Genomic DNA, 27097 nt, shown 5'->3' on the forward strand with positions numbered 1-27097 from the left:
GACCTGGCTCAGACACCCTTAGACCAGGGCAGGGTTTTTTCCCCTCTTGCTCTAACTCAGTTTTTCTCTCTAAAGAATTTTGTCATTTTGCCTTTTTTTTATAACTTTTCCATTCCCAACACCACCACAGGAGCCATCCTGCTGATTTTACACCTCCTGAGGCAGCTGAGCTCTCCTGGGTGTGAAGATCTCCAGGAGCTTTTGAGGCCTGGCTTGGAGAGACCCTTAAATCATTTGGGATTAGGTTTTTCCCCTCTTACACCTGGCTGAGTTTTCTCTCTAAAGAGTTCTGTTATTTTGCCTTTTTTAAAAACTTTTCCGTTCCCAGCACCACCACAGGAGCCATCCTCGCTTTTCCTGAGATCAGACAAAAGGAACGAGGAACGGCTCTCATCTCGACCTGTGTGGGGCGTGGCCCGGAGATGGTTTCGGTAATTAACGGCTAATTAACGCCGATGGTGCTGTTTGGGTTGATCGGCCAATTAGGTCAAAGCTGGATTTGGAAGGGTTGGGGGTTCCTTAATAATGGAGTGCAGCGCGTGATCAGTGAAGGGATTGATCAGCCTTCTGCAATCATAGCAATTATTATTATAATAAATTATTATTATTATTATTATTATTATTATTATTATTATTATTATTATTATTATTATTATTACCCCATCAAATCCAGATTATTATTATTATTATAAATTATTATTATTATTACACTATCAAATTCAGATTATTATTATTATTATTACCCCATCAAATCCAGCTTATTATTATTATAAATTATTATTATTATTACACTATCAAATTAAGCTTATTATTACTATTACCCATCAAATCCAGCTTATTATTATTATTACTATCACTATCACTATTATTATTATTATTATTATTATTACCCCATCCAATCCAGCGTATTATTATTATTACTATTATTATTACTATTATTATTACTATTACTATTATTATTATTACCCCATCAAATCCAGCTTATTATTATTATTATTATTATTATTATTATTATTATTATTATTATTATTATTATTATTATTATTATTAATTTTATTATTTTTATTACCCCATCCAATCCAGCTTGCTGGGACAGATGGGGACCCCAGCCCTGCCCCGGGCACTTGTGGCCCCCTTGGGACCGGGTTGTCCTTTCCAGGAGGGAGCTGTCCCCAATATCCCACCCAGCCGTCCCCTCCAGCCGCGTGCCCCGCCGCTGTCCCCTGGGGCAGAGCCCGCGCCCACCCGGCTGTCCCCCCCTGGGGGGAGCCACGAGGTCCCTGCTGAGCCTCCTTCCCCGGGCTGAGCCCCTTCCCAGCTCCCTGACCCCATTCCAGCTCCCTGACCCCATTCCAGCCCCTTCCCAGCCCCTTCCCAGCTCCCTGACCCCATCCCAGCCCCTTCCCAGCTCCCTGACCCCATCCCAGCCCCTTCCCAGCTCCCTGACCCCTTCCCAGCTCCCCCAGCCCCTTCCCAGCCCCATCCCAGCTCCCCCAGCCTCTTCCCAGCCCCTTCCCAGCTCCCCCAGCCCCTTCCCAGCTCCCTCACCCCGTCCCAGCCCCTTCCCAGCTCCTCTCTGGGTCTTGGATGTGCTCCAGACCCTTCCCAGCTTCCCCAGCCCCTTCCCAGCCCCATCCCAGCTCCCTCACCCCATCCCAGCTCTCCCAGCTTCCCCAGTCCCTTCCCAGCTCCTCTCCTGGTCTTGGATGTGCTCCAGCCCCTTCCCAGCTCCCCCATCCCATCCCAGCCCTTTCCCAGCTCCCTGACCCCATCCCATCCCATCCCAGCTCCGTCCTGCTCCCGGTGTTCCCGGTTCCCTCTCCCGGTGTCTCCAGTGCTCCAGCCCTCCCTGCTCTGCACCAGGAGCCCAGAGCCGGGCTGGGGCAAACCCCAGTGCTGGCCCCACACAGGGATCCGAGGGATCCTCCGGGATCCTCGGGATCTTCTGGGATCCTCTGGGACCCTCAGGATCTTCTGGGATCCTCTGGGACCCTCAGGATCTTCTGGGATCCATGGGATCCTCTAGACCCTCTGGGATCCATGGGCTCCTCTGGGATCCTCGGGACCCTCTGGGATCCTCGGGACCCTCTGGGATCCATGGGATCCTCTGGAATCCCCGGGATCTTCTGGGATCCTCTGGGACCCTCGGGATCTTCTGGGATCCATGGGCTCCTCTGGGATCCTCTGGGATCCATATGATCCTCTGGGATCCATGGGCTCCTCTGGGATCCTTGGGATCCTCTGGGATCATTAGGATCCTCTGGGATCCTCAGGATCTTCTGGGACCCACGGGATCTTCTGGGATCCACGGGACCCCCTGGGACCCTCTGGGATCCATGGGATCCTCTGGAATCCTCGGGATCCTCTGGGATCCCCTGTGATCTTCTGGGATCTTCAGGATCCTCTGGGACCCTCGGGATCTTCTGGGATCCTTGGGACCCCCAGGATCCTTTGGGATCCTTGGGATCTGGGATGCTCGGGACCCTCTGGGATCCTCTGGATAGTCTGGGATCCTCTGGACCCTCTGGGATCCATGGGCTCCTCTGGGATCCTCAGGATCCTCTGGGATCTCCAGGATCTTCTGGAATCCATGGGATCCTCTGTGATCCTCGGGATCCTCTGGGAATCCCCGGGATCTTCTGGGATCCATGGGCTCCTCTGGGATCCTCTGGGATCCTCAGGACCCTCTGGGATCCATGGGATCCTCTGGACCCTCTGGGATCCTCAGGATGTTCTGCGATCCATGTGATCCTCTGGGATCCATGGGCTCCTCTGGGATCCTCTGGATCCTCTGGGATCATTGGGATCCTCTGGGATCCTCGGGATCTTCCGGGATCCACGGGACCCTCTGGGATCCACAGGACCCTCTGGGATCCTTGGGATCTGGGATCCTCGGGACCCTCTGGGATCCTCAGGATCCTCTGGGATCCTCGGGACCCTTGGGATCTTCTGGGATCCACGGGACCCTCTGGGACCCCCGGGATCTTCTCGGACCCCTGGGATCCTCTGGGATCTTCAGGATCCTCTGGGATCCTCGGGATCCTCTGGGATCCCCGGGATCAGGATCAGCCCCAAGGTGCCCCCCAAGGAGCTGAGGGCAAAGGGGCTCCGTGCCCTGGGCAGGGACGAGGAGGGGACAGTGCCAGCAGGGACCCACGGGTGACAGAGCTGAGGGGACAGTGCCAGCAGGGACACACGGGTGACAGAGCTGAGGGGACAGTGCCAGCAGGGACCCACGGGTGACAGAGCTGAGGGGACAGTGCCAGCAGGGACACACGGGTGACAGAGCTGAGGGGACAGTGCCAGCAGGGACCCACGGGTGACAGAGCTGAGGGGACAGTGCCAGCAGGGACACACGGGTGACAGTGACACGGAGCTGAGGGGACAGTGCCAGCAGGGACACACAGGTGACAGAGCTGAGGGGACAGTGCCAGCAGTGACACACGGGTGACACGGAGCTGAGGGGACAGTGCCAGCAGGGACACACGGGTGACACAGAGCTGAGGGGACAGTGCCAGCAGGGACACACAGGTGACAGAGCTGAGGGGACAGTGCCACCAGGGACACAGGGGTGACACAGAGCTGAGGGGACAGTGCCAGCAGAGACACACAGGTGACAGTGACACGGAGCTGAGGGGACAGTGCCAGCAGAGACACACAGGTGACAGTGACACAGAGCTGAGGGGACAGTGCCAGCAGGGACACACGGGTGACAGTGACACGGAGCTGAGGGGACAGTGCCAGCAGGGACACACGGGTGACACGGAGCTGAGGGATTGATAATCACTGATGAATTGATAATCACTGATGAATTGATAATCACTGATGAGCTGACCTCCCTAACGAGCTGCTCTGCCTGAGGCTGCCGCCTTCCCGCCCAGGCCCTCCCTGCCCGGGGCACCCGCAGCAGCCGAGCTCGGGGGGGGGACCCCAAACCCCCCGAAACCCCCGAAACCCCCCAAAACCCCCCAAAACCCCCCAAAACCCCCCGAAACCCCCTAAAACCTCCCAAAATCCCCCCAAAAAACCCCCCAAAACCCCCAAAACCCCCCCAAACCCCCCCCGAAACCTCCCAAAACCCCGTGAAAACCCCAAAAACCCCCCTGAAGCCCCCCGAAGCCCCCCGAGGCGGCGCCCCCCGCTCACCAGGTAGGCGACGAAGGCCAGGTAGGCGAGGCCGAGCAGCGCGGCGGCGACGTAGAGCGGCACGCTGCGCAGGGCCAGCACGTAGGCCACCACGAAGTAGGCGTTGATGGAGCAGATGAGCAGGATCAGCAGCCCCCCGGCCACGCGCCACAGCCTGCGCCGGGGACACCGGGGGACACAGGTCAGGGGGGACACAGGATCAGCAGCCCCCCGGCCACGCGCCACAGCCTGCGCCAGGGGACACCGGGGGACACAGGTCAGAGGGGACACGGGTCAGAGGGGACACGGGCACGGCGGGGGGGGACCGGGGGGACCAGGGGTGCCCAGGGGTGCCCAGGTGAGGGGGACACCTGGTGAGGGCAGGGGTGCTGCAGGTGAGGGGATGCACCTGGTGAGGGGTGCATCTGGAGAGGGCAGGGGTGCCCAGGGGTGCCCAGGTGAGGGCAGGGGTGCCCAGGGGTGCCCAGGGGTGCCCAGGGCTGCCCAGGTGAGGGAAGGGGTGCCCAGATGTGCCCAGGTGAGGGAATGAACCTGGTGACAGGTGCACCCGGACACGGCGGGGGGGACCTGGGGTGCCCAGGTGTGCCCAGGTGAGGGCAGGGGTGCCCAGGTGAGGGGATGCACCTGGAGAGGGCAGGGGGGCCCGGGGTGCCCAGGGGTGCCCAGGTGTGCCCAGGTGAGGGGGCAGACATGCCCGGGCGTGCCCGGGTGTGCCCAGGCGTGCCCAGGCGTGCCCAGGTGTGCCCAGGCATGCCCAGGCGTGCCCAGGTGAGGGGAAGGTGTGTCCAGGTGTGCCCAGGTGAGGGGGCAGGCATGCCCAGGCGTGCCCAGGTGTGCCCAGGCATGCCCAGGTGTGCCCAGGTGAGGGAAGGGGTGCCCAGGTGTGCCCAGGCGTGCCCAGGTGTGCCCAGGCGTGCCCAGGCGTGCCCAGGTACTCACAGGCCGTTGGCAAAGTCGTGCATGACGCTGGGCAGGCTGGTGAAGGTGAGCACCGGGATCAGCGCGAACGGGAGCTGCCGGGGCAGGAGCGGCGTGGGCACGGACGGCTCGGACCCGCCCGGGGGCCTCAACGCCCACCCCCGCCCCACCTGGAACCTCCCTGGAACCCTGGAGGCTCCTGAACCCCGAACCCGCTCACCTGGAGGCTCCTGAACCCCGAACCCGCTCACCTGGAGCTCCTGAACCCCGACCCCGCTCACCTGGAGCTCTTGAACCCCAGGCCTTGCTCACCTGGAGCTCCTGACCCCGACCCCGCTCACCTGGAGCTCCTGACCCTGACCCCGCTCACCTGGCGCTCCTGACCCCGCTCACCTGGAGCTCCTGACCCTGCTCACCTGGAGCTCCTGACCCCAACCCCGCTCAGCTGGAGCTCCTGAACCCCGACCCCGCTCACCTGGAGACTCCTGACCCTGACTTTGCTCACCTGGAGCTCCTGACCCTGCTCACCTGGAGGCTCAGGTTCCCCCCCTGCTCACCTGGAGCTCCTGGCCCCACTCACCTGTCGCTCAGGTGACCCCGCTCACCTGGAGGCTCAGGTTCCCCCCCGTGCTCACCTGGAGCTCCTGACCCTGCTCACCTGGAGCTCCTGGCCCCGCTCACCTGGACTCAGGTCCCCGCGCTCACCTGGAGGCTCAGGTGACCCCGCTCACCTGGAGGCTCAGGTCCCCACCCCCGCTCACTTGTCGCTCCTGACCCCGCTCACCTGGAGCTCCTGACCCTGCTCTCCTGTCGCTCAGGTCCCCCCGCTCACCTGGAGCTCCTGGCCCCGCTCACCTGGACTCAGGTCCCCACCCCGCTCACCTGTCGCTCCTGACCCCGCTCACCTGTCGCTCAGGTGCCCACCCCGCTCACCTGCAGGCTCATGAGCACGTTGAGGAAGTCGTTCATGCCCGTCAGGTGCTCCACGTCCTGGAAGATGGCCACGAAGAGCGTGGGCGTGATGGCGATGGAGCGCGTCAGCAGCACCCGCGCGAAGCGCGACCAGCGCAGGTTCAGGAAGCCCTGGGGCAAGGAGCGAGTAACGTGTGAGTAAGGAGAGAGTAAGGAGTGAGTGAGGTGTGAGTAAGGAGTGAGCAAGGAGCGAGCAAGGTGTGAGTAGTACAGGACCAGCACGGGGGGGAACGGGGAGGCCAGGAGTAAGGAGTGAGTAAGGAGTGAGTAAGGAGTGAGTAGTACAGGAGCAGCGCAGGTTCAGGAAGCCATGGGGGGCCAGGAGTAAGGAGTGAGTAAGGAGTGAGTAGGGAGTGAGGATGAGGAGGAGCCATGGTACCTCCCCAGGAGCGAGTAAGGAGCGAGTAGGGAGTGAGGATGAGGAGGAGCCGCGTTACCTCCCGAGGAGTGAGTAAGGAGTGAGGATGAGGAGGAGCCGCGGTACCTCCCCAGGAGTAAGGATGAGGAGGAGCCGCGTTACCTCCCCAGGAGCGAGTAAGGAGTGAGTAGGGAGTGAGGATGAGGAGGAGCTGTGTTACTCCTAAGGAGTGAGTAAGGAGCGAGGAGTATGGAGTATGGAATAAGGACACCAGGGAGTAATGAATACAGAACCCGGAGTAAGGAGTGAGGATGAGGAGGAGGCGCGTTACTCCTCAGGAGCGAGTAAGGAGCGAGCAGGGAGTGACGATGAGGAGGAGCTGCGTTACCTCCTCAAGAGCGAGTAAGGAGTGAGGATGAGGAGGAGCCGCGTTACTCCTCAGGAGTGAGGATGAGGAGGAGCCGCCTTACCTCCCCAGGAGCGAGTAAGGAATGAGTAAGGAGTGAGGATGAGGAGGAGGCGCGTTACCTCCATGACGAACTGGCCCGAGTAGGTGCCCGTCATGGTGGAGCTCTGCCCGGCCGCCAGGATGCCGATGGCCCAGATGTAGAGGGCGGCGGGGCCGAAGTAGCAGCCCAGGACCACGCCCTGCGGGGAGGCAGCGGCTCCGTCAGCCCGGGGGGGCAGTTACACCCAGGAGGAAATCCCGGGGTCCCCCCAGCCCCACTCTGCTTTTGGGGATCCCTCAACGGCCCCAGTGCTCCCCGCTGATCCACAGGCAGCAGGGGACACACTGGGGACACCGGGGGACACCAGACAGGATCCCTGGGGACAGCAGGGGACACCAGACAGGGTCCTTGAGCTGTCCTGGACATGGTGTCACCCCATGGGGACACCTGACAGGGTCACTGGGGACAGCAGGGGACACCAGACAGGGTCACTGGGCTGTCCTGGACATGGTGTCACCCCATGGGGACACCTGACAGGGTCACCGTGCCCCCCAGGGACACCAGACAGGGTCACTGGGGACAGCAGGGGACACCAGACAGTCACCAGCTGCCCCAGACATGGCTGCTCCCACTCTGGGGACACCAGACAGGGTCACTGGGCTGTCCTGGACATGGTGTCACCCCCCAGGGGACACCAGACAGGATCAGTGGGGACACCAGGGGACACCAGACAGGGTCACTGGGCTGTCCTGGACATTGTGTCACCCCCCAGGGGACACCAGACAGGGCCCCAGGGCTGTCCCCAAGCTGTCCCCCCGGGGACACTCACCCCCTTGTAGATGTCCACCTCCAGGGCGTCGCTGTTGTTGGGGAAGAGCGAGGAGTGGGGGCTGCTGGAGTTGGCACACTCCGCCCTCTGCACGGGCACGGAAGGGTGGCATGAGGGACACGCTGGGCACGGAAAACCCTCGGGGACCGCGGGGTCCAGCAGCGACCGAGGCCACCGTGACCGTGTCCCCAAGTGCCACCTCCACAGAGCTGTGAAACCCCCGCAAGGGATGGGGACCCACCCCTGGCCGGAGCAGCTTTTCCATGAGGGAATTCTCCCTGAAATCCAACCCCAACCTGCCCTGTCCTCCTGTCACCTGGGGCAGACCTGACCCCACCTGGCTGTCCATCCCAGTCCATCCCAGTTTGGTCCCAGTCCCTCCCAGTCCATCCCAATCCATCCCAGTCCATCCCAGTCCATCCCAATCCATCCCAGTCCCTCCCAGTCCATCCCAGTCCATCCCAGAGTATCCCAGTCCCTCCCAGTCCATCCCAGTCCCTCCCAGTCCATCCCAGTTTGGTCCCAGTCCCTCCCAGTCCATCCCAGTCCCTCCCAGTCCATCCCAGTTTGGTCCCAGTCCCTCCGAGTCCATCCCAGTCCCCCCCAGTCCATCCCAGTCCCTCCCAGTCCATCCCAGTCCCCCCCAGTCCAGTCCCAGTCCATCCCAGTCCCTCCCAGTCCCTCTTACTTTGGTCCCAGTCCCTCCCAGTCCATCCCAGTTTGGTCCCGTCCCTCCCAGTCCATCCCAGTCCATCCCAGTCCCTCCCAGTCCATCCCAGTTTGGTCCCATCCCTCCCAGTCCATCCCAGTCCATCCCAGTCCCTCCCTGTCCATCCCAGTCCCCCCCAGTCCCTCCCAGTCCCCCCCAGTCCCACGCACCACGTCGGCGTTGCTCTTGTTGAAGAAGGCCTCGGCGAAGACGGTCACCACGAAGATGTTGATGATGAAGGAGACGAAGAGCGCGATGCACGACTCGATGAAGAAATACTTGTTGGCCTCCCTCACCTGCCGCTTGTCGGCGCGGTCCACCTGCCGCGACTGGGGGGACGGGGACGGTCACACGGGGTCACCTCCAGCCCGGCCTCAGCAGCCGGTCCCGACCCCGGGGTCCCCTGGAGCCGTTTCCCATCCCCAGTCCCGATCCTGGAGCTCCCCTGGAGCCGTTCCCATCCCCGGGGTCCCCTGGAGCCGTTTCCTGACCCCGATCCCAACCCCGGAGCTTCCCTGGAGCCGTTCCCGACCCCGGGGTCCCCTGGAGCCGTTTCCCGTCCCTGGTCACGATCCCGGAGCTCCCCTGGAGCTGATCCCGACCCCGGGGTCCCCTGGAGCCGTTTCCCATCCCTGGGGTCCCCTGGAGCCATTTCCCGTCCCCAGAGCTCCCCTGGAACCGTTTCCCGACCCCGGGGTCCCCTGGAGCCGTTTCCCATCCCCGGAGCTCCCCTGGAGCCGTTTCCCGACCCCGATCCCGACCCCGGAGCTCCCCTGGAGCCGTTTCCCGACCCCGGGGTCCCCTGGAGCTGATCCCGACCCCGGAGCTCCCCTGGAGCCGTTTCCCGACCCTGATCCCAACCCCGGAGCTCCCCTGGAGCCGTTTCCCGACCCCAGGGTCCCCTGGAGCCGTTTCCCAACCCCGGAGCTCCCCTGGAGCCATTTCCCGACCCCGGGGTCCCCTGGAGCCGTTTCCCATCCCTGGGGTCCCCTGGAGCTGATCCCGACCCCGGAGCTCCCCTGGAGCTGATCCCAACCCCGATCCCGACCCCGGAGCTCTCCTGGAGCCGTTTCCCGACCCCGGGGTCCCCTGGAGCTGCTTCCCAACCCCGGGGTCCCCTGGAGCCGTTTCCCGACCCCGATCCTGACCCCAGAGCTCCCCTGGAGCCGGTCCCGTCCTCGATCCCGACCCCGGGGTCCCCTGGAGCCGTTTCCCGTCCCCAATCCCGACCCCGGGGTCCCCTGGAGCTGATCCCGACCCCGGAGCTCCCCTGGAGCTGTTTCACATCCCCGGGGCTCCCCTGGAGCCGTTTCCCGTCCCTGGTCCCGACCCCGGAGCTCCCCTGGAGCCGGTCCCGACCCCAGAGCTCCCCTGGAGCCGTTTCCCATCCCCGGGGTCCCCTGGAGCCGGTCCCGACTCCGATCCCGACCCCGGGGGTCCCCTGGAGCTGATCCCGTCCCCGGGGTCCCCTGGAGCCGTTTCCCGACCCCGATCCCGACCCCGGGGCGCTCACCTTGACCAGGGCGGAGTGCAGGTACATGTTGTGGGGCATGATGACGGCGCCCACGATGCCCACGGCCTGCTCCAGCTGCGCCGTGCCGCACCCCGAGCAGTAGGGGACGAACAAACCCCGCAGCAGCTGCCCCTGGTCGGGCTTCACCGTGACGTACTGGGGACAGGGACACGGGGTTTTGGGGTCAGGAAATGGGAAACGGGGTTTTGGGGTCAGGAAATGGGGACTTTTGGGGTCAGGGACGGGGAAACAGGGAGTTTTGGGGTCAGGGGCAGAGAAACAGGGATTTTGGAAACAGGAAACGGGAAGTTTTGGGGTCAGGGACAGGGAAACGGGGTTTTGGGGTCAGGGACAGGGAAACATCGAGCTTTGGACACAGGAAATGGGGAGTTTTGGGGTCAGGGACAGGGAAACGGGGAGTTTAGGGGTCAAGGAAACAGTTTTGGGGTCAGGGACAGGGAAGTGGGGAGTTTTGAGCACAGGGAAAGGGAAACAGGGAGTTTTGGGGTCAAGGAAACAGTTTTGGGGTCAGGGACAGAGAAATGGAGTTTTGGGGTCAGGGACAGGGAAACGGCGAGCTTTGGACACAGGAAATGGGGAGTTTTGGGGTCAAGGCAACAGTTTTGGGGTCAGAGACAGAGAAATGGAGTTTTGGGGGCAGGGATGGGGAAACGGGGTTTTGGGGTCAGAAAATGGGGAGCTGTGGGGCCTTCACCCTTGGCCTCAGCAGCTTTTCCATGAAGGAATTTTCCCTAAAATCCAACCTCAACCTGCCCTGGATGCCTTTTTGATTCCTCCTGTCCCCTCGGAGCAGAGCCTGACCCCACCTGGCTGTCCCCTCCTGTCCCCTGGGAGCAGACCTGACCCCACCTGGCTGTCCCCTCCTGTTGTGGGGTGCGAGGAGGCCCCTCCTGAGCCTCCTTTTCTCCAGGCTGAGCCCCTTTCCCTTTCCCAGCCCCTTTCCCTTTCCCTGCCCCTTTCCCAGCCCCTTTCCCAACCCCTTTCCCATCCCCTTTCCCTTTCCCAGCCCCTCTCCCAGCCCCTTTCCCTTTCCCTGCCCCTTTCCCGGCCCCGGAGCCCTCGGGGTGTCCCTCGGGGTACCTCGTATCCGAAGGTCAGGGCCATGATGGTGATCAGGAGCCCAAAGAACGCCTCGAGCTTCCTCAGGCCTGCAGGGAGGAGAAGTCCCGTTGTCACCAAGCTGGGAAGAGCCCAATGCCAATCCCAATCCCAAACCCAATCCCAATCCCAATCCCAAACCCAACCCCAAACCCAATCCCAAACTCAAACCCAACCCCAAACTCAAACCCAATCCCAAACCCAGTCCCAATCCTGATCCCAGTCCCAATCCCAATCCCAAACCCAATCTCAAACCCAGTCCCAAACCCAGTCCCAGTCCCAATCCCAAACCCAATCTCAAACCCGGTCCCAATCCCAATCCCAATCCCAGTCCCAAACCCAGCCCCAAACCCAATCCCCCAAACCCAATCCCAAACTCAAACCCAACCCCAAACTCAAACCCAATCCCAAACCCAGTCCCAAACCCAGTCCCAGTCCCAATCCTGATCCCAGTCCCAATCCCAAACCCAAACCCAATCTCAAACTCAAACCCAATCCCAAACTCAAACCCAACCCCAAACTCAAACCCAATCCCAAACCCAGTCCCAAACCCAGTCCCAGTCCCAATCCTGATCCCAGTCCCAATCCCAATCCCAAACCCAATCTCAAACCCAGTCCCAAACCCAGTCCCAATCCCAAACCCAATCTCAAACCCGGTCCCAATCCCAATCCCAATCCCAATCCCGATCCCAGTCCCAATCCCAAACTCAAACCCAAACCCAAACTCAGTCCCAATCCCAATCCAATCCCAATCCCAAACCCAGTCCCAGTCCCAATCCCAATCCCATCCCATCCCTATCCCAATCCAATCCCAATCCCAATCCCAATCCCGATCCCAATCCCAATCCCAATCCCATCCCAATCCCAATCCCATCCCATCCCAATCCCAATCCCATCCCAATCCTATCCCAATCCAATCCCAATCCCAATCCCATCCCAATCCCAATCCCGATCCCGATCCCGATCCCGATCCCGATCCCGATCCCAGCAGGACTCACCGTATTTGTCGAGGAAGAGGAAGACGAAGGTGTCGGCGATGGTGATGAGCACTCCCCCCCAGAGAGGGATCCTGCGGGGACAGAGGGGTCAGCGCCCACCCAGAGCCCCCCAGCCCTTCTCTCCGGGGCTTTTTTTGGGGTGCGGCTGCAGGGTGGGGGTTCCTCAGGGCCTGAGCAGGACAGGGGACCTCAGGGAGCTGATGTCACCTCCCCACGATGGCCAGCTGGTGTCACCACTGCGGCCAGCTGATGTCACCTCACTCACTAGCCCACATCCCAGAGTCACTAGCCCAGTGCCACACTCACTAGCCCGGTCCCACACTCACTAGCCCACATTCCCCACTCACTAGCCCGGTCCCACACTCACTAGCCACAGTCCCACACTCAGTAGCCCACATGCCAGAGTCACTAGCCCAGTCCCACACTGAGTAGCCCAATCCCACACTCACTAGCCCACGTTCCCCACTCACTAGCCCACATCCCAGAGTCACTAGCCCACGTTCCCCACTCACTAGCCCACATCCCAGAGTCACTAGCCCACGTTCCCCACTCAGTAGCCCACATCCCAGAGTCACTAGCCTGGTCCCACACTCACTAGCCCACATCCCAGAGTCACTAGCCCACGTTCCCCACTCACTAGCCCACATGCCAGAGTCACTAGCCCACGTCCCAGAGTCACTAGCCCAGTGCCACACTCACTAGCCCACATCCCACACTCAGTAGCCCAGCCCCACACTCACTAGTCCACATCCCAGAGTCACTAGCCCACATCCCAGAGTCACTAGCCCGGTCCCACACTCAGTAGCCCACATTCCAGAGTCACTAGCCCACGTCCCCGAGTCACTAGCCCACATGCCAGAGTCACTAGCCCACGTCCCCGAGTCACTAGCCCACATGCCAGAGTCACTAGCCCACATGCCAGAGTCACTAGCCCACATGCCAGAGTCACTAGCCCACGCCCCACACTCACTTGCCCACGGAGAGCAGGTTGATGGCGATGGCCGAGCCGATCACCTCCTGCATGTCGGAGCCGATGATGGCGAGCTCCACCATCAGCCACAGCAGCACCCGCGGCACCTGCACGGGGACAACGGGGGACCGGGACAGGGGAACGGGGAAAAACGGGGATAAAAGGGGGGAAAACGGGGGAAATGGGTGGAAAATGGGGAGAAATGGGGAAAAATGGGGAGACAAATGGGGAGAATGGGGGAAAAATGGCATCCCAAATGTCCCCACAGGGATGGGACCCCAAATGTCCTCACAGTCATAAGGATGGGACGTTACCCAATGTCCCCACAGGGATTTCCACAGGCATTTTGGGGATGTCCCCAATGTCCCCACGGCTCCTGTCACTCATCAGCAGCAGAGTGGGGGAGTGTCACTCCCCACCCCACATCCCCTGAGCACCCTGGGGGAGTGTCACCCACCCATCCTAACCCCCCTGAGCACCTCGGGGAGTGTCACCCACCCCCTGAGCACCCTGGGGGAGTGTCACCCACCCACTGAGCACCCTGGGGGAGTGTCACCCACCCACCGAGCACCCTGGGGGAGTGTCACCCACTGCCCTGAGCACCCTAGGGGAGTGTCACCCACCCCCTGAGCACCCTGGGGGAGTGTCACCCACCCCCTGAGCACCCTGGGGGAGTGTCACCCACCCCCTGAGCACCTGGGGCAGTGTCACCCACCCACTGAGCACCCTGGGGGAGTGTCACCCACTGCCCTGAGCACCCTGGGGGAGTGTCACCCACCCCCTGAGCACCCTGGGGGAGTGTCACCCACTGCCCTGAGCACCTGGGGGAGTGTCACCCACCCCCCTGAGCACCTGGGGGAGTGTCACCCACCCATCCTAACCCCCCTGAGCACCTCGGGGAGTGTCACCCACTCCCTGAGCACCCTGGGGGAGTGTCACCCACCCATCCTAACCCCCCTGAGCACCTCGGGGAGTGTCACCCACTCCCTGAGCACCCTGGGGGAGTGTCACCCACCCATCCTAACCCCCCTGAGCACCTCGGGGAGTGTCACCCACTCCCTGAGCACCCTGGGGCAGTGTCACCCACCCATCCTAACCCCCCTGAGCACCTCGGGGAGTGTCACCCACCCACCGAGCACCCTGGGGCAGTGTCACCCACCCATCCTAACCCCCCTGAGCACCCTGGGGGAGTGTCACCCACCCACCCCAGCCCCCCTGAGGATTGGGGGGCAGTGTCACCCACCCACCCCACACCCCCCTGAGCACCCTGGGGGAGTGTCACCCACCCACTGAGCACCCCGGGGAGTGTCACCCACCCACCCCACACCCCCCTGAGCACCTTGGGGCAGTGTCACCCACCCACTGAGCACCCTGGGGGAGTGTCACCCACTGCCCTGAGCACCCTGGGGGAGTGTCACCCACCCCCTGAGGACCTGGGGGAGTGTCACCCACCTACCCCACACCCCCCTGAGCACCCTGGGGAGTGTCACCCACCCATTGAGCACCTCGGGGAGTGTCACCCACCCATCCTAACCCCCCTAAAGACCTGGCGGAGTGTCACCCACCCCCCTGAGCACCTCGGGGAGTGTCACCCCTCCACTGAGCACCTGGGGGAGTGTCACCCACCCACCCCACACCCCCCTGAGCACCTCGGGGAGTGTCACCCACCCATCCTAACCCCCCTAAAGACCTGGCGGAGTGTCACCCACCCCCCTAAAGACCTCAGGGAGTGTCACCCACCCACCCCAGCCCCCCTGAGGATTGGGGGCAGTGTCACCCACCCACCCCACACCGCCCCGAGCACCCAGGGGTGCCCCCAGCACCCACCTTGCGGTACTGGCGGTGGCACACCTCGGCCAGGTGCAGCCCGGTGACCACGCCCAGGCGCGCCGCCAGCCGCTGCAGCAGCAGCCCGATGACGGTGGCCAGCAGCAGCACCCACAGCAGCTGGGGGACACGGGGGGGACACGAGGGGACACGGGTGGGTGGGGGGACGCGGGCAGGACCGGGTCACCTCCAGCCCCACCGCGCTGGAGAGCTCAATCCCACCCCAGAGATCCCAGAGCTGCCAAAGGGACCCAAGGGACACCGGGGCGGGATCCTGTGCCCCTCCTCTCTGGGACACCCCAATGTCCCCAGAGACACAGGGATGGGACACCCCAATGTCCCCACAGGGATGGGACACCCCAATGTCCCCAGAGACACAGGGATGGGACACCCCAATGTCCCCAAAGACACAGGGATGGGACACTCCAAATGTCCCCACAGGGATGGGACCCCAAATGTCCCCAAAGACACAGGGATGGGACACCCCCAATGTCCCCACAGCCCAGGGATGGGACACCCCCAATGTCCCCACAGTGCCCAGGGATGGCATTCCCATTGTCCCCACAGCCATAGGGATGGGACACCCCCAATGTCCCCACAGCCCCAGGGATGGCATTCCCAATGTCCCCACAGCCAGCAGCAGCACCCACAGCAGCTGGGGGACACACGGGGACACGAGGGGGACACGGGGGGGACACGGGCAGGACCGGGTCACCTCCAGCCCCACCGCGCTGGAGAGCTCAATCCCACCCCAGAGATCCCGGAGCTGCCAAAGGGACCCAAGGGACACCGGGGCGGGATCTGTGCCCCTCCTCTCTGGGACACCCCAATGTCCCCAGAGACACAGGGATGGGACACCCCAATGTCCCCAGAGACACAGGGATGGGACATTCCCAAATGTCCCCAGAGGGATGGGACACCTCAATGTCCCCAGAGACACAGGGATGGGACACCCCAATGTCCCCACAGGCACAGGGATGGGACACCCTAAATGTCCCCACAGGGATGGGACACCCCCAATGTCCCCACAGACACAGGGATGGGACACCCCAAATGTCCTCACAGCCATAGGGATGGGACCCCCAATGTCCCCACAGGGATGGGACACTCCCAATGTCCCCACAGACACAGGGATGGGACACCCCCAGTGTCCCCACAGGGATGGCACATCCAAAATGTCCCCACAGGGATGGGAGATCCCAAATGTCCCCACAGCCACAGGGATGGCATTCCCATTGTCCCCACAGGCACAGGGATGGGACACCCCAATGTCCCCAAAGACACAGGGATGGGACACCCCAATGTCCCCACAGGGATGGCATCCCCAATGTCCCCACAGCCATAGGGATGAGAATGCCCCCACAGCCACAGGGATGGGACACCCCAATGTCCCCACAGACACAGGGATGGCATTCCCATTGTCCCCACAGCCACAGGGATGGGACACCCCAAATGTCCCCACAGTGCCCAGGGACGGGACCCCCAATGTCCCCACAGCCCCAGGGATGGGACACCCCCATTGTCCCCACAGCCATAGGGATGGGACACCCTAAATGTCCCCACAGGGATGGGAGATCCCAAATGTCCCCACAGGGATGGCATCCCCAATGTCCCCACAGCCCCAGGGATGGGAGATCCCAAATGTCCCCTAAGACACAGGGATGGCATCCCCATTGTCCCCACAGCCATAGGGATGGGACACCCTAAATGTCCCCACAGGGATGGGACACCCCAATGTCCCCAGAGACACAGGGATGGCATTCCCATTGTCCCCACAGCCCAGGGATGGCATCCCCAATGTCCCCACAGCCCAGGGACAGGACCCCCCGCTCTCCGGGGCGCCCCCAGCCCCGTGGGACGCCGCGGGTGTCCCCGGGGTGTCCCCTGCCCACCTTGAAGCCGGCCACCGCCCCGGACTGCAGGTCGGACTCGATGTTCCCGGGGTCCAGGTAGGCGATGCTCATCAGGAAGCCCGGCCCCGTGAACGCCCACAGCTTGCGGAAGCTGAAGCAGGAATGCTGCAGCGGGCACAGAAATCACCTCATTAATTCATTAATTCATTAATTGATCGATTAATTCCCTCACTGACGCCCGGCAGGGGGCTCTTGGGGCCAGGTCTCAAAGGGGTTTGGGGTTTGTTTCACACCCCGAGAGAGCTGGGTTAATTTAGAAGGCATCAAATCAGCAGGATGGCTCCTGTGGTGGTGTTGGGAACAAGAAATTTTGAATAAAAGGCAAAATAACAAAATTCTTTAGAGAGAAAACTCAGCCAGGTGTAAGAGGGGAAAAAACGAACTCCAAATGATTTAAGGGTCTCTCCAAGCCAGGCCTCAAAAGCTCCTGGAGATCTTCACACCCAGGAGAGCTCAGCTGCCTCAGATGCCATAAAATCAGCAGGATGGCTTCATGGTGGTGTTTGGAATGGAAAAGTTATAAAAAAAGGGAAAATAACAAAACTCTTTAGAGAGAAAAACCGAGTTAGAGCAAGAGGGGAAAAAACCCTGCACTGCTCTAAGGGTGTCTGAGCCAGGTCTGGGAACTTCTGGAGGTTTAGATCACATTTGAGACAGCTCAGAGGGCATCAAAGCAGCAGGATGGCTCCTGTGGTGGTGCTGGGAACAAGAAATTTTGAATAAAAGGCAAAATAACAAAATTCTTTAGAGAGAAAACTCAGCCAGGTGTAAGAGGGGAAAAATCGAACTCCAAATGATTTAAGGGTCTCTCCAAGCCAGGCCTCAAAAGCTCCTGGAGATCTTCACACCCCAAGAGAGCTGGGCTACTTTAGAAGGCATAAAAGCAGCAGGATGGCTCCTGTGGTGGTGTTGGGAACAAGAAATTTTGGATAAAATGCAAAATGACAAAATTCTTTAGAGAGAAAAACTGAGTTAGAGCAAGAGGGGAAAAAACCCTGCACTGATCTAAGGGTGTCTGAGCCAGGTCTGGGAACTTCTGGAGATTTAGATCACGTTTGAGACAGCTCAGAGGGCATCAAAGCAGCAGGATGGCTCCTGTGGTGGTGTTGGGAACAAAAAGGTTTTAAAAAAAGGCAAAATAACAAAACTCTTTAGAGAGAAAAACCGAGTTAGAGCGAGAGGTCCTTGCTCCTGGTGGGACACCCCACAAAAGCAATCCGTTCCTCTGCTCTCTTCTTTTCCTGGTGGATTCTCGGGTGGGATTTTTTGGCTGTCCCGAAGTTTGGGGTGAACCCCCCAGGTCCTGTCAGGGGTCTGGCTGAGGAGAGGAGCTCCTGGGCTCTGCTCCTTTCGCGGGGACGAGGGGCAGGTGGGTCCCTCCCTCGACGGGGGGCACATCCCTGGGACCCCCCAGCGCGGGGCTCGCCCGCTCCTCGAGCCGCCCCGAACCCCGCGGGGCCGCGAGCCCAAAGCCTGCCCTAATCCCGGCCTAAACCCGGCCTGGTCTCGAGCCCGGCCCAAGGCCCAGGCTCTGGGGAATCTCCTCGCCGGGATTTCTCCTCGGCCCCCCGGCAGGGGAAACGCCAGGGAAGGGGACAGTGACACCGGGGTGACGCTGAGGGGGGCCCGGGGGGAGCAGGACCCTGCCCCGAGCTGACCCCCCCAGGTCCCCTGGGGTCTTTTTTGTTCATTGAGGAGAGAAGCTTCGGGGGCTTTGTTCCTTTTTAAGGGGACAAGGGACAGTTTGGGGGCACATCCCTGCAGCAAGTGGCACTTGGGGGCACTTGGGGGCGCTCGGGGACACTTGGGGACACTCGGGGACACCTGGGGGCACTCGGGGGCACTCGGGGACACTTGGGGGCACTTGGGGGGCACTCGGGGGCACTTGGGGACACTCGGGGGCACTTGGGGGGCACTTGGGGACACTCGGGGACACTTGGGGGCACTCGGGGACACTTGGAGGCACTCGGGGACACTTGGGGGACACCTGGGGGCACTTGGGGACACTTGGGGTCACTTGGGGTCACTTGGGGTCACTTGGGGGACACCTGGGGGCACTTGGGGACACTTGGGGGACACTTGGGGGCACTCGGGGGCACTTGGGGGCACTCGGGGGCACTCGGGGGCACTTGATTTGCCCGAGAAGGTGACAGTGACACCGGGGTGACACTTATAGGGGCCCGGGGGGAGCAGGACCCTGCCCCGCTGACCCTGGGGGCTTCAGCCAAGGGCGGGTGACACAGGGGACACGGGGGACACGGGGGACAGCTCACGAGGCCACCCAGGCTCCCTGATAAGGGAACAAAGAGCCCCGAGCCGGGCCAAGGCCCTTCCCTGCAGGAGCCAAACCCCGCGGGGTCAATCATTAACGGGGGGCCCATCCCCCCGAGAGCCGGGACCCCTCCCCCTCTCCCCTCCCCCCTCTCCCAGTGCTTCCCAGTGCAGGCTGGAAGGGGAACTGGGGCCCTTGGGGTGACTCAGGGGGTGTCTGGGGCTCTTGGGGTGACTCAGGGGGCGTCTGGGGGTGACTCAGGGGGTGTCTGGGGCTGAACTGGAGCCCGTGGGGTGACTCAGGGGTGTCTGGAGCCCTTGGGGTGACTGGGGCTGAACTGGAGCTCTTGGGGTGACTCAGGGGGTGTCTGGAGCTCTTGGGGTGACTCAGGGGGTGACTCAGGGGGTGTCTGGGGGGTGACTCAGGGGGTGTCTGGAGCTCTTGGGGTGACTCAGGGGGTGTCTGGGGCTCTTGGGGTGACTCGGGGGGTGTCTGGGGGGTGACTCAGGGGGTGTCTGGGGCTCTTGGGGTGACTCGGGGGGCGTCTGGAGCCCTTGGGGTCACTCAGGGGGTGACTCAGGGGGTGACTCAGGGGGTGTCTGGAGCCCGTGGGGTCACTCAGGGGGTCTCTGGAGCTCTTGGGGTGACTCAGGGGTGTCTGGGGCTGAACTGGAGCTTGTGGGGTGACTCAGGGGGTGTCTGGAGCCAGTGGGGTGACTCAGGGGGTGACTCAGGGGTGTCTGGAGCCCATGGGGTGACTCGGGGGGTGACTCAGGGGGTCTCTGGAGCCCTTGGGGTGACTCAGGGGGTGACTCGGGGGGTGTCTGGGGCTCTTGGGGTGACTCAGGGGGTGTCTGGGGGGTCACTCAGGGGGTGTCTGGAGCTCTTGGGGTGACTCGGGGGGTGACTCAGGGGGTCTCTGGAGCCCGTGGGGTGACTCGGGGGGTGACTCAGGGGGTCTCTGGAGCCCGTGGGGTGACTCGGGGGGTGTCTGGGGGGTCACTCAGGGGGTGTCTGGAGCCCGTGGGGTGACTCGGGGGGTGACTCGGGGGCAGGTTTCCCCCACTCACCGTCTCGTCCTCGGGGATGGGGATCTTGCTGTCGAAGTAGGTGCTGAAGGGCTCCCCCTCCTCATCCTCGGGGGGCTGCAGGGGGCTCCTGCTGCCCGAGACGGTGCTGAGCACCCCCCCGAGCCCCCCGGGCTCCCCGGGGCCATCCTCTGCGGGGACACAGGGACACAGGGACAGCAGCGGTGAGCGGGAGGCGCTGCCGGCAGCCGATGCTAATTAGGGGTAATTAATTAAAATGTCCCCCAGAGCCGCAGCCCCCGGGGCCTGGAGCCTTCCCGGGGTCCCCTCTCCCCCTGCTGGGATCGGTTCCTTGGGGTTAATTTGGGAAATCCCCGTCCTGGGGGCTGATCTGGGGGGCTGGAGGAGCAGCAGCGTCCCCACAACAATTAACGATTAATTAGTGATTAATTAACGATTAATTAATGATTAATTAGTGATTAATTAGTGATTAATTAATGAGGAATCTGCACGAGCCAGACCCCGGAGAGATCTGGGAGTGCCCCTGTGCCTTTATCCCAGCCCGGCCTGGTGGCATCACAGGGACACCCAACACCGGGGCAGGGACAGCCAGGGGTGGCACAGGAGGTGGCACAGGAGGTGGCACAGCTCGGAGCAGGGACAGCCAGGGGGTGGCACAGGAGGTGGCACAGGAGGTGGCACAGGGAGGAGAAGGGACAGCCAGGGGGTGGCACAGTGAGGGGCAGGGACAGCTCGGAGGTGGCACAGCAAGGAGGTGGCACAGCTCGGAGCAGGGACAGCCAGGGGGTGGCACAGGAGGTGGCACAGCTTGGAGCAGGGACAGTGAGGAGGTGGCACAGCTCTGGGCAGGGACAGTGAGAGGTGGCACAGCTCGGAGCAGGGACAGCCAGGGGGTGGCCCAGTGAGGGGGTGACACAGCTCGGAGCAGGGACAGTGAGAGGTGACACAGCTCAGAGCAGGGACAGCGAGGAGGTGGCACAGTCTGGAGCAGGGACAGTGAGGGATGGCACAGGAGGTGGCACAGCTCCCCAGCAGGGACAGCCAGGAGGTGGCACAGCTCAGAGCAGGGACAGCCAGCACTCAGAATTCCAGGAGTTCCCAAAGGTGAGGAGTGAGGCAAGGGAGCAGCGCCAGCCCGGCACATTCCCACTGCCACACTGCCACACTGTCACACTGCCACACTGCCACACTGTCACTGTCACACTGTCACACTGCCACACTGCCACACTGTCACACTGTCACACTGTCACTGTCACACTGTCACTGTCACACTGCCATACTGTCACTGCCACACTGTCACACTGCCACACTGCCACACTGCCACACTGCCACACTGTCACACTGTCACTCTGTCACTGTCACACTGCCATACTGTCACTGCCACACTGTCACACTGCCACACTGTCACACTGCCACACTGCCACACTGTCACACTGTCACTGTCACCCTCTGCCCCAGCACTGCCAGCAAAAGCTCAACCCCACACTCTCTCCCCGTCCCACACTGGATCCCACACTCCCTCCCTACACAATCCCACACGACCCCACACTCTCTCCCAATCCTATACAATGCTCTGCAACCCCACACTCTCTCCCAATTCCATTCTTGATCCCACAGTCTCTCCCAATCCCACACAACCCCACAGAATCCCACACTCTCTCCCAATCCTACACAATCCCACACTCCCTCCACAAAATATCCCACACTCTCTCCCAATCCCATTCTTGATCCCATACTCTCTCCCAATCCTACACAACGCTCTGCAATCCCACACTCTCTCCCAATCCTATACTCAATCCCATTCTCAATCCCACACTCTCTCCCAATCCCACACAATCCCATACAACCCCACACTCTCTCCCAGTCCCATTCTCAATCCCACACTCTCTCCCAATCCTATAGAATCCCACACTCCCTCCACAAAATATCCCACACTCTCTCCCAATCCCACGCTCTCTCCCAACCCCACACAACCCCACAGAGCCCCACGCTCTCTCCCAATCCCACACAACCCCACACTCTCTCCCAATCCCATTCTTGATCTCACACTCTCTCCCAATCCTATACTCAACCCCACACAACCCCACACTCTCTCCCAACCCCACACAACCCCACAAAACCCCACACTCTCCCCCAGCCCCCCGATCCCCCCAGCCCCCGCTCACTGCTGCTCTCCCCTCGGGCCATTCCCCGCAGCAGCCGCGCTCTGGGGCCGGGGCTGGGACTGGGGCTGGGCTGGGCTGGGGCAGGGTCAGGGCAGCTCTGCCCCAGTTCCTGTTGCATCACCCGGGCCGCTCCTCCTCCTCCTCCTCCTCCTCCTCCTCCTCCTTTTCCCGGCCTCCCGAGCCCGGCCAGGGCCTCCTTGGACCGGGGATCCCTGCTGGGGCTGCCCAGGTGAGCAGGGACCCTAATGGGGCTGCCCAGGGATCCTGCTGGGGCTGCCCAGGTGAGCAGGGATCCTGTTGGGGCTGCCCAGGTGTGCAGGGATCTGCCCAGGTGTGCAGGGATCCTGTTGGGGCTGCCCAGGTGTGCAGGGATCCCTGTTCAGGTGTGCAGGGATCTGCCCAGAGCTGCCCAGGTGTGCAGGGATCCCTGCCCAGAGCTGCCCAGGTGTGCAGGGATCCCTGCTCAGGTGTGCAGGGATCCCTCTGGGGCTGCCCAGGTGAGCAGGGATCCTAATGGGGCTGCCCAGGTGAGCAGGGATCCCTTCTGGGGCTGCCCAGGTGTGCAGGGATCCTGTTGGGGATGCCCAGGTGAGCAGGGATCCCGCTCAGAGCTGCCCAGGTGTGCAGGGATCCTGTTGGGGATGCCCAGGTGAGCAGGGATCCTGCAGGGATCTGCCCAGGTGTGCAGGGATCCTGTTGGGGCTGCCCAGGTGTGCAGGGATCCCGCTCAGAGCTGCCCAGGTGAGCAGGGACCCTGCTGGGGCTGCCCAGGTGAGCAGGGACCCCGCTCAGAGCTCTCCCCCAGGCCATTCCTGCCCAGGCCGGGCTGGCTCAGCTGGGCTGGGTGACCCCGGGGAGCTGCAGGGGCTCAGCCCAGCACCCCAAAAGCAGGGACCAGCACCCCAAAAAGCAGGGCTGGGAAAGGGAGGGGGGGATGAGGGCTCAGCCCAGCACCCCAAAAGCAGAGACCAGCACCCCAAAAGCAGGGCTGGGGCTGAAGGGAGGGGGGAGGATGAAGGCTCAGCCCAGCACCCCAAAAAGCAGGGCTGGCAAAGGGAGGGGGGGATGAGGGCTCACCCCAAAAGCAGGGAAGCAAAGGGAGGGGGGGATCAGGACAGCCCAGCACCCCAAAAGCAGGGACCAGCACCCCAAAAGCAGGGCAGCACAGGCAGGGGCAGCCCCCCGTGCCCCCCAGGCTCACCGTAGGACGCTCTCCTCTCCATGCCCCAGGCCTCGCCCTGCTCTGGGAACGGCTTCACTCCAGACACATGGGCTGGGAAAAAGGAAAAACCCCGTCAGGGTGGGTCAGAAACCCGGGTGGGGGAAAATTTAACCTTTTAGGGCTGAAAGGCACAAAAAAACCCCCCGAGTTTGGCCTGAAGGAACCCCAGAATGAGTGAGCAGCACTGGGATTGCAAGGGGGCAGCCAGGTAACAGGGTGGAACAAAACAAAACAGGGAATTTGGAGTTTTAAAGGGCAGCAATGAATGGAGTTTTTGGAGTTTAAATTTGGAGTTTTAAAGGGCAGCAATGAATGGAGTTTTTGGAGTTTGAATTTGGAGTTTTAAAGTGCAGCAATGAATGGAGTTTTTGGAGTTTGAATTTGGAGTTTTAAAGTGCAGCAATGAATGGGGTTTTTGGAGTTTGAATTTGGAGTTTTAAAGGGCAGCAATGAATGGAGTTTTTGGAGTTTTCAAGTGCAGCAATAAATGGGGTTTTTGGAGTTTGAATTTGGAGTTTTAAAGTGCAGCAATAAATGGAGTTTTTGGAGTTTGAATTTGGAGTTTTAAAGGGCAGCAATAAATGGAGTTTTTGGAGTTTTAATTTGAAGTTTTAAAGTGCAGTAATAAATGGAGTTTTTGGAGTTTTAAAGTGCAGCAATAAGTGTGAAAGGTTTTCAGGCAGGAACAAATTGTTCTTCTTTACCTTCTCCTTCCTGAGTTCAAGCAGTATTTTGTGATTAAACGTGAAAACCCCACAGGGCAGAGTTGGAGAGATTCGTTGTTTGGTTTAAAAATGAAATTATTTAAGTTTCATTCTTTAATGAAAGAATTTGACCTTCTAATAAAAGGTAATGAATCGTTTGGTGCCCTCATAAAAGAGAAATGGGGAAGGAGAGAAAGGAGAGAGAGAAGGAAGGAAGGAAGAAAAGAAAGAAAGAGAAAAAGGAAGGAAAAGGGAAGGAAAGGAAAGGAAAGGAAAGGAAAGGAAAGGAAAGGAAAGGAAAGGAAAGGAAAGGAAAGGAAGAGAAAAAGGAGGAAAGAAAGAAAGAAAGAAAGAAAGAAAGAAAGAAAGAAAGAAAGAAAGAAAGAAAGAGAAAAAGGAAGGAAAAAAGAAAAGAAAAGAAAAGAAAAGAAAAGAAAAGAAAAGAAAAGAAAAGAAAAGAAAAGAAAAGAAAAGAAAAGAAAAGAAAAGAAAAAGAAAGGAAAAAGGAAGGAAAAGAAGGAAAGAAAAGAAAAGAAAGAAAAGAAAGAAAGAAAGAAAGAAAGAAAGAAAGAAAGAAAGAAAGAAAGAAAGAAAGAAAGAGAAAAAGGAAGGAAAAGAAAAGAAAAGAAAAGAAAAGAAAAGAAAAGAAAAGAAAAGAAAAGAAAAGAAAAGAAAAGAAAGAGAAAAAGGAAGGAAAGGAAAGGAAAGGAAAGGAAAGGAAAGAAAAGAAAAGAAAAGAAAAGAAAAGAAAAGAAAAGAAAAGAAAAGAAAAGAAAAGAAAAGAAAAGAAAAGAAAAGAAAAGAAAAGAAAAGAAAAGAAAAGAAAAGAAAAAAGAAAAGAAAGAGAAAAAGGAAGGAAATGAAGGAAAAGAAATTCCCCCTGCTCTGCCCAGAAGAGTCCGGGGCAGCCGGAGCCGATTGTGAAACCCAGCCAGGAAACCAGTGGGGAATTCCCCTGGTGAGGAAACCACACCTCACCCCCTTCCCTGCACCCCAAATCCTCCCTCAAACCCCCCCCAGGCCCCAGCAGAGGGGTCAGGGCAGGTTTAACTCTTTCATCACAGCCGGGTTTAAATTAAACCCGAGCAGGGCCTGGAATGGGGCTGGGAGGGACAAGGAGGCAGCCAGGAGCTCACAGCCAACAAAGCAGCAAACCCTGGGACAAATCCCATCAGATTGGGAAGGGAGAGTCCCAGAAACCCCAGAAACCGAGGGAATGTCCAGATTGGGAAGGGGGATTCCCAGAAACCCCAGAAACCGAGGGAATGTCGGTGCAGGGAGGAGGCAAAAGGAAATCATCAGCCAGGGACTCGGGGAACTGCAGCTCTGACCACTCACATGTATTTTTCCTTCTTTTCTAAGCACCAAAGCTCACAGTTTCCATTAAAAAAAAAAACCCAAAAAAACCCCAAAAAACCCCCCAAAAAAACCCCAAAAAAACCCCACAAAAAACCCACAAAAAACCCCCACAAAAAACCAACAAAAAACCCAAACAAAAAGACCCAAACAAATAAACAAAAAACCCCAAAAACCTAAACAAAAAACACAAACAAACAAACAAAAAACCCCAAAAAAACCCCAAAAAACCCAAACAAAAAGACCCAAACAAACAAACAAACAAAAAAACCCCCAAAAATACAAAGAAAAACCCCAAAAATACAGAGAAAAACCCCAAAAATACAAAGAAAAACTTAGTAAAGTTTAGGAAAAAGCCAAGTTTTCCCCAAAAGGAGGATCTGAGCCCTTACCCCACAGCGAGTCTTCACTCCAGGAGGGTGATTTGGGGGCAACGCTCGTTGTACCCAGCTCAGTATCTGCCCCCAGCCTGGGAGGGGCAGGACAGGGCCCCCCTTATCTGCCCCAGCAGCTGCAGGGCCGGGGGCTGCCCCCAGAGCCAGCGCGGGGAACGGCTCCTCCTCACCCAGCCGGGGGAGCCGGGCACGGGCAGCCCCTGCCACGGGGGGGTTCTCCCGAAAATCCAACCCAATCCTGCCCTGGAAGACTTTTTTTTTCCCTCCTGTCACCTGGGGGCAGAGCCCGACCCCACCTGGCTGTGCCCTCCTGTCAGGGACTTGTGGGGACTCCACCCGTGGCCTGAGCAGCTTTTCCATGAAGGAATTTTCCCTAAAATCCAACCCAATCCTGCCCTGGATGCCTTTTTGTCCCCTCCTGTCACCAGGGAGCAGACCTGACCCCACCTGGCTGTCCCCTCCTGTCAGAGAGCTGTGGGGACTCCACTCTTGGCCTGAGCATGAAGAAATTTCCCCTAAAATCCAACCCAAACCTGCCCTGGATGCCTTTTTGATTCCTCCTGTCCCCTGGGAGCAGAGCCCAAACCCCACCTGGCTGTCCCCTCCTGTCAGGGACTTGTGGGGACTCTACCCATGGCAGTTTTCCATGAAGGAATTTCCCCTAAAATCCAACCCAAACCTCTCCTGGAAGACTTTTTGATTCCTCCTGTCACCTGGGAGCAGAGCCCGACCCCACCTGGCTGTGCCCTCCTGTCAGAGAGCTGTGGGGCCTTCACCCTTGGCCTCAGCAGCTTTTCCATGAAGGAATTTTCCCTAAAATCCAACCTCAACCTGCCCTGGATGCCTTTTTGTCCCCTCTTGTCCCCTGGGGGCAGAGCCTGACCCCACCTGGCTGTGCCCTCCTGTCAGGGACTTGTGGGGACTCCACTCTTGGCCTGAGCAGCTTTTCCATGAAGGAATTTTCCCTAAAATCCAACCCAATCCTGCCCTGGATGCCTTTTTGTCCCCTCCTGTCCCCTGGGAGCAGAGCCTGACCCCACCTGGCTGTCCCCTCCTGTCCCCTGGGAGCAGAGCCTGACCCCACCTGGCTGTCCCCTCCTGTCAGAGAGCTCTGGGGACTCCACTCTTGGCCTGAGCATGAAGGAATTTCCCCTAAAATCCAACCCAATCCTGCCCTGGAAGACTTTTTGTCCCCTCCTGTCCCCTGGGAGCA

The 27097-nt window shown here is 59.9% G+C and overlaps 1 protein-coding gene across 1 annotated transcript; it reads right to left on the minus strand.

Annotated features, from left to right (window-relative positions):
• Positions 1 to 271: 271 nt before the first annotated feature.
• Positions 272 to 23563, minus strand: SLC11A2 (solute carrier family 11 member 2). Its single transcript, XM_038164209.1, has 15 exons — positions 23409 to 23563; positions 20064 to 20212; positions 16701 to 16826; positions 14809 to 14928; positions 12982 to 13088; positions 12012 to 12082; positions 10996 to 11063; positions 9895 to 10050; positions 8552 to 8710; positions 7673 to 7759; positions 6923 to 7042; positions 5998 to 6147; positions 5086 to 5159; positions 4147 to 4300; positions 272 to 357 (listed from the first exon to the last, which is right to left on the minus strand). Exons 1-15 carry the CDS (start codon positions 23428 to 23430, stop codon positions 307 to 309), a joined length of 1614 nt encoding a protein of 537 aa, XP_038020137.1. The 5' UTR covers positions 23431 to 23563; the 3' UTR covers positions 272 to 306.
• Positions 23564 to 27097: the final 3534 nt, after the last annotated feature.

The sequence above is a fragment of the Motacilla alba genome, chromosome 29 (assembly GCF_015832195.1).
Source record: "Motacilla alba alba isolate MOTALB_02 chromosome 29, Motacilla_alba_V1.0_pri, whole genome shotgun sequence".
NCBI classification, from domain to species: domain Eukaryota; kingdom Metazoa; phylum Chordata; class Aves; order Passeriformes; family Motacillidae; genus Motacilla; species Motacilla alba.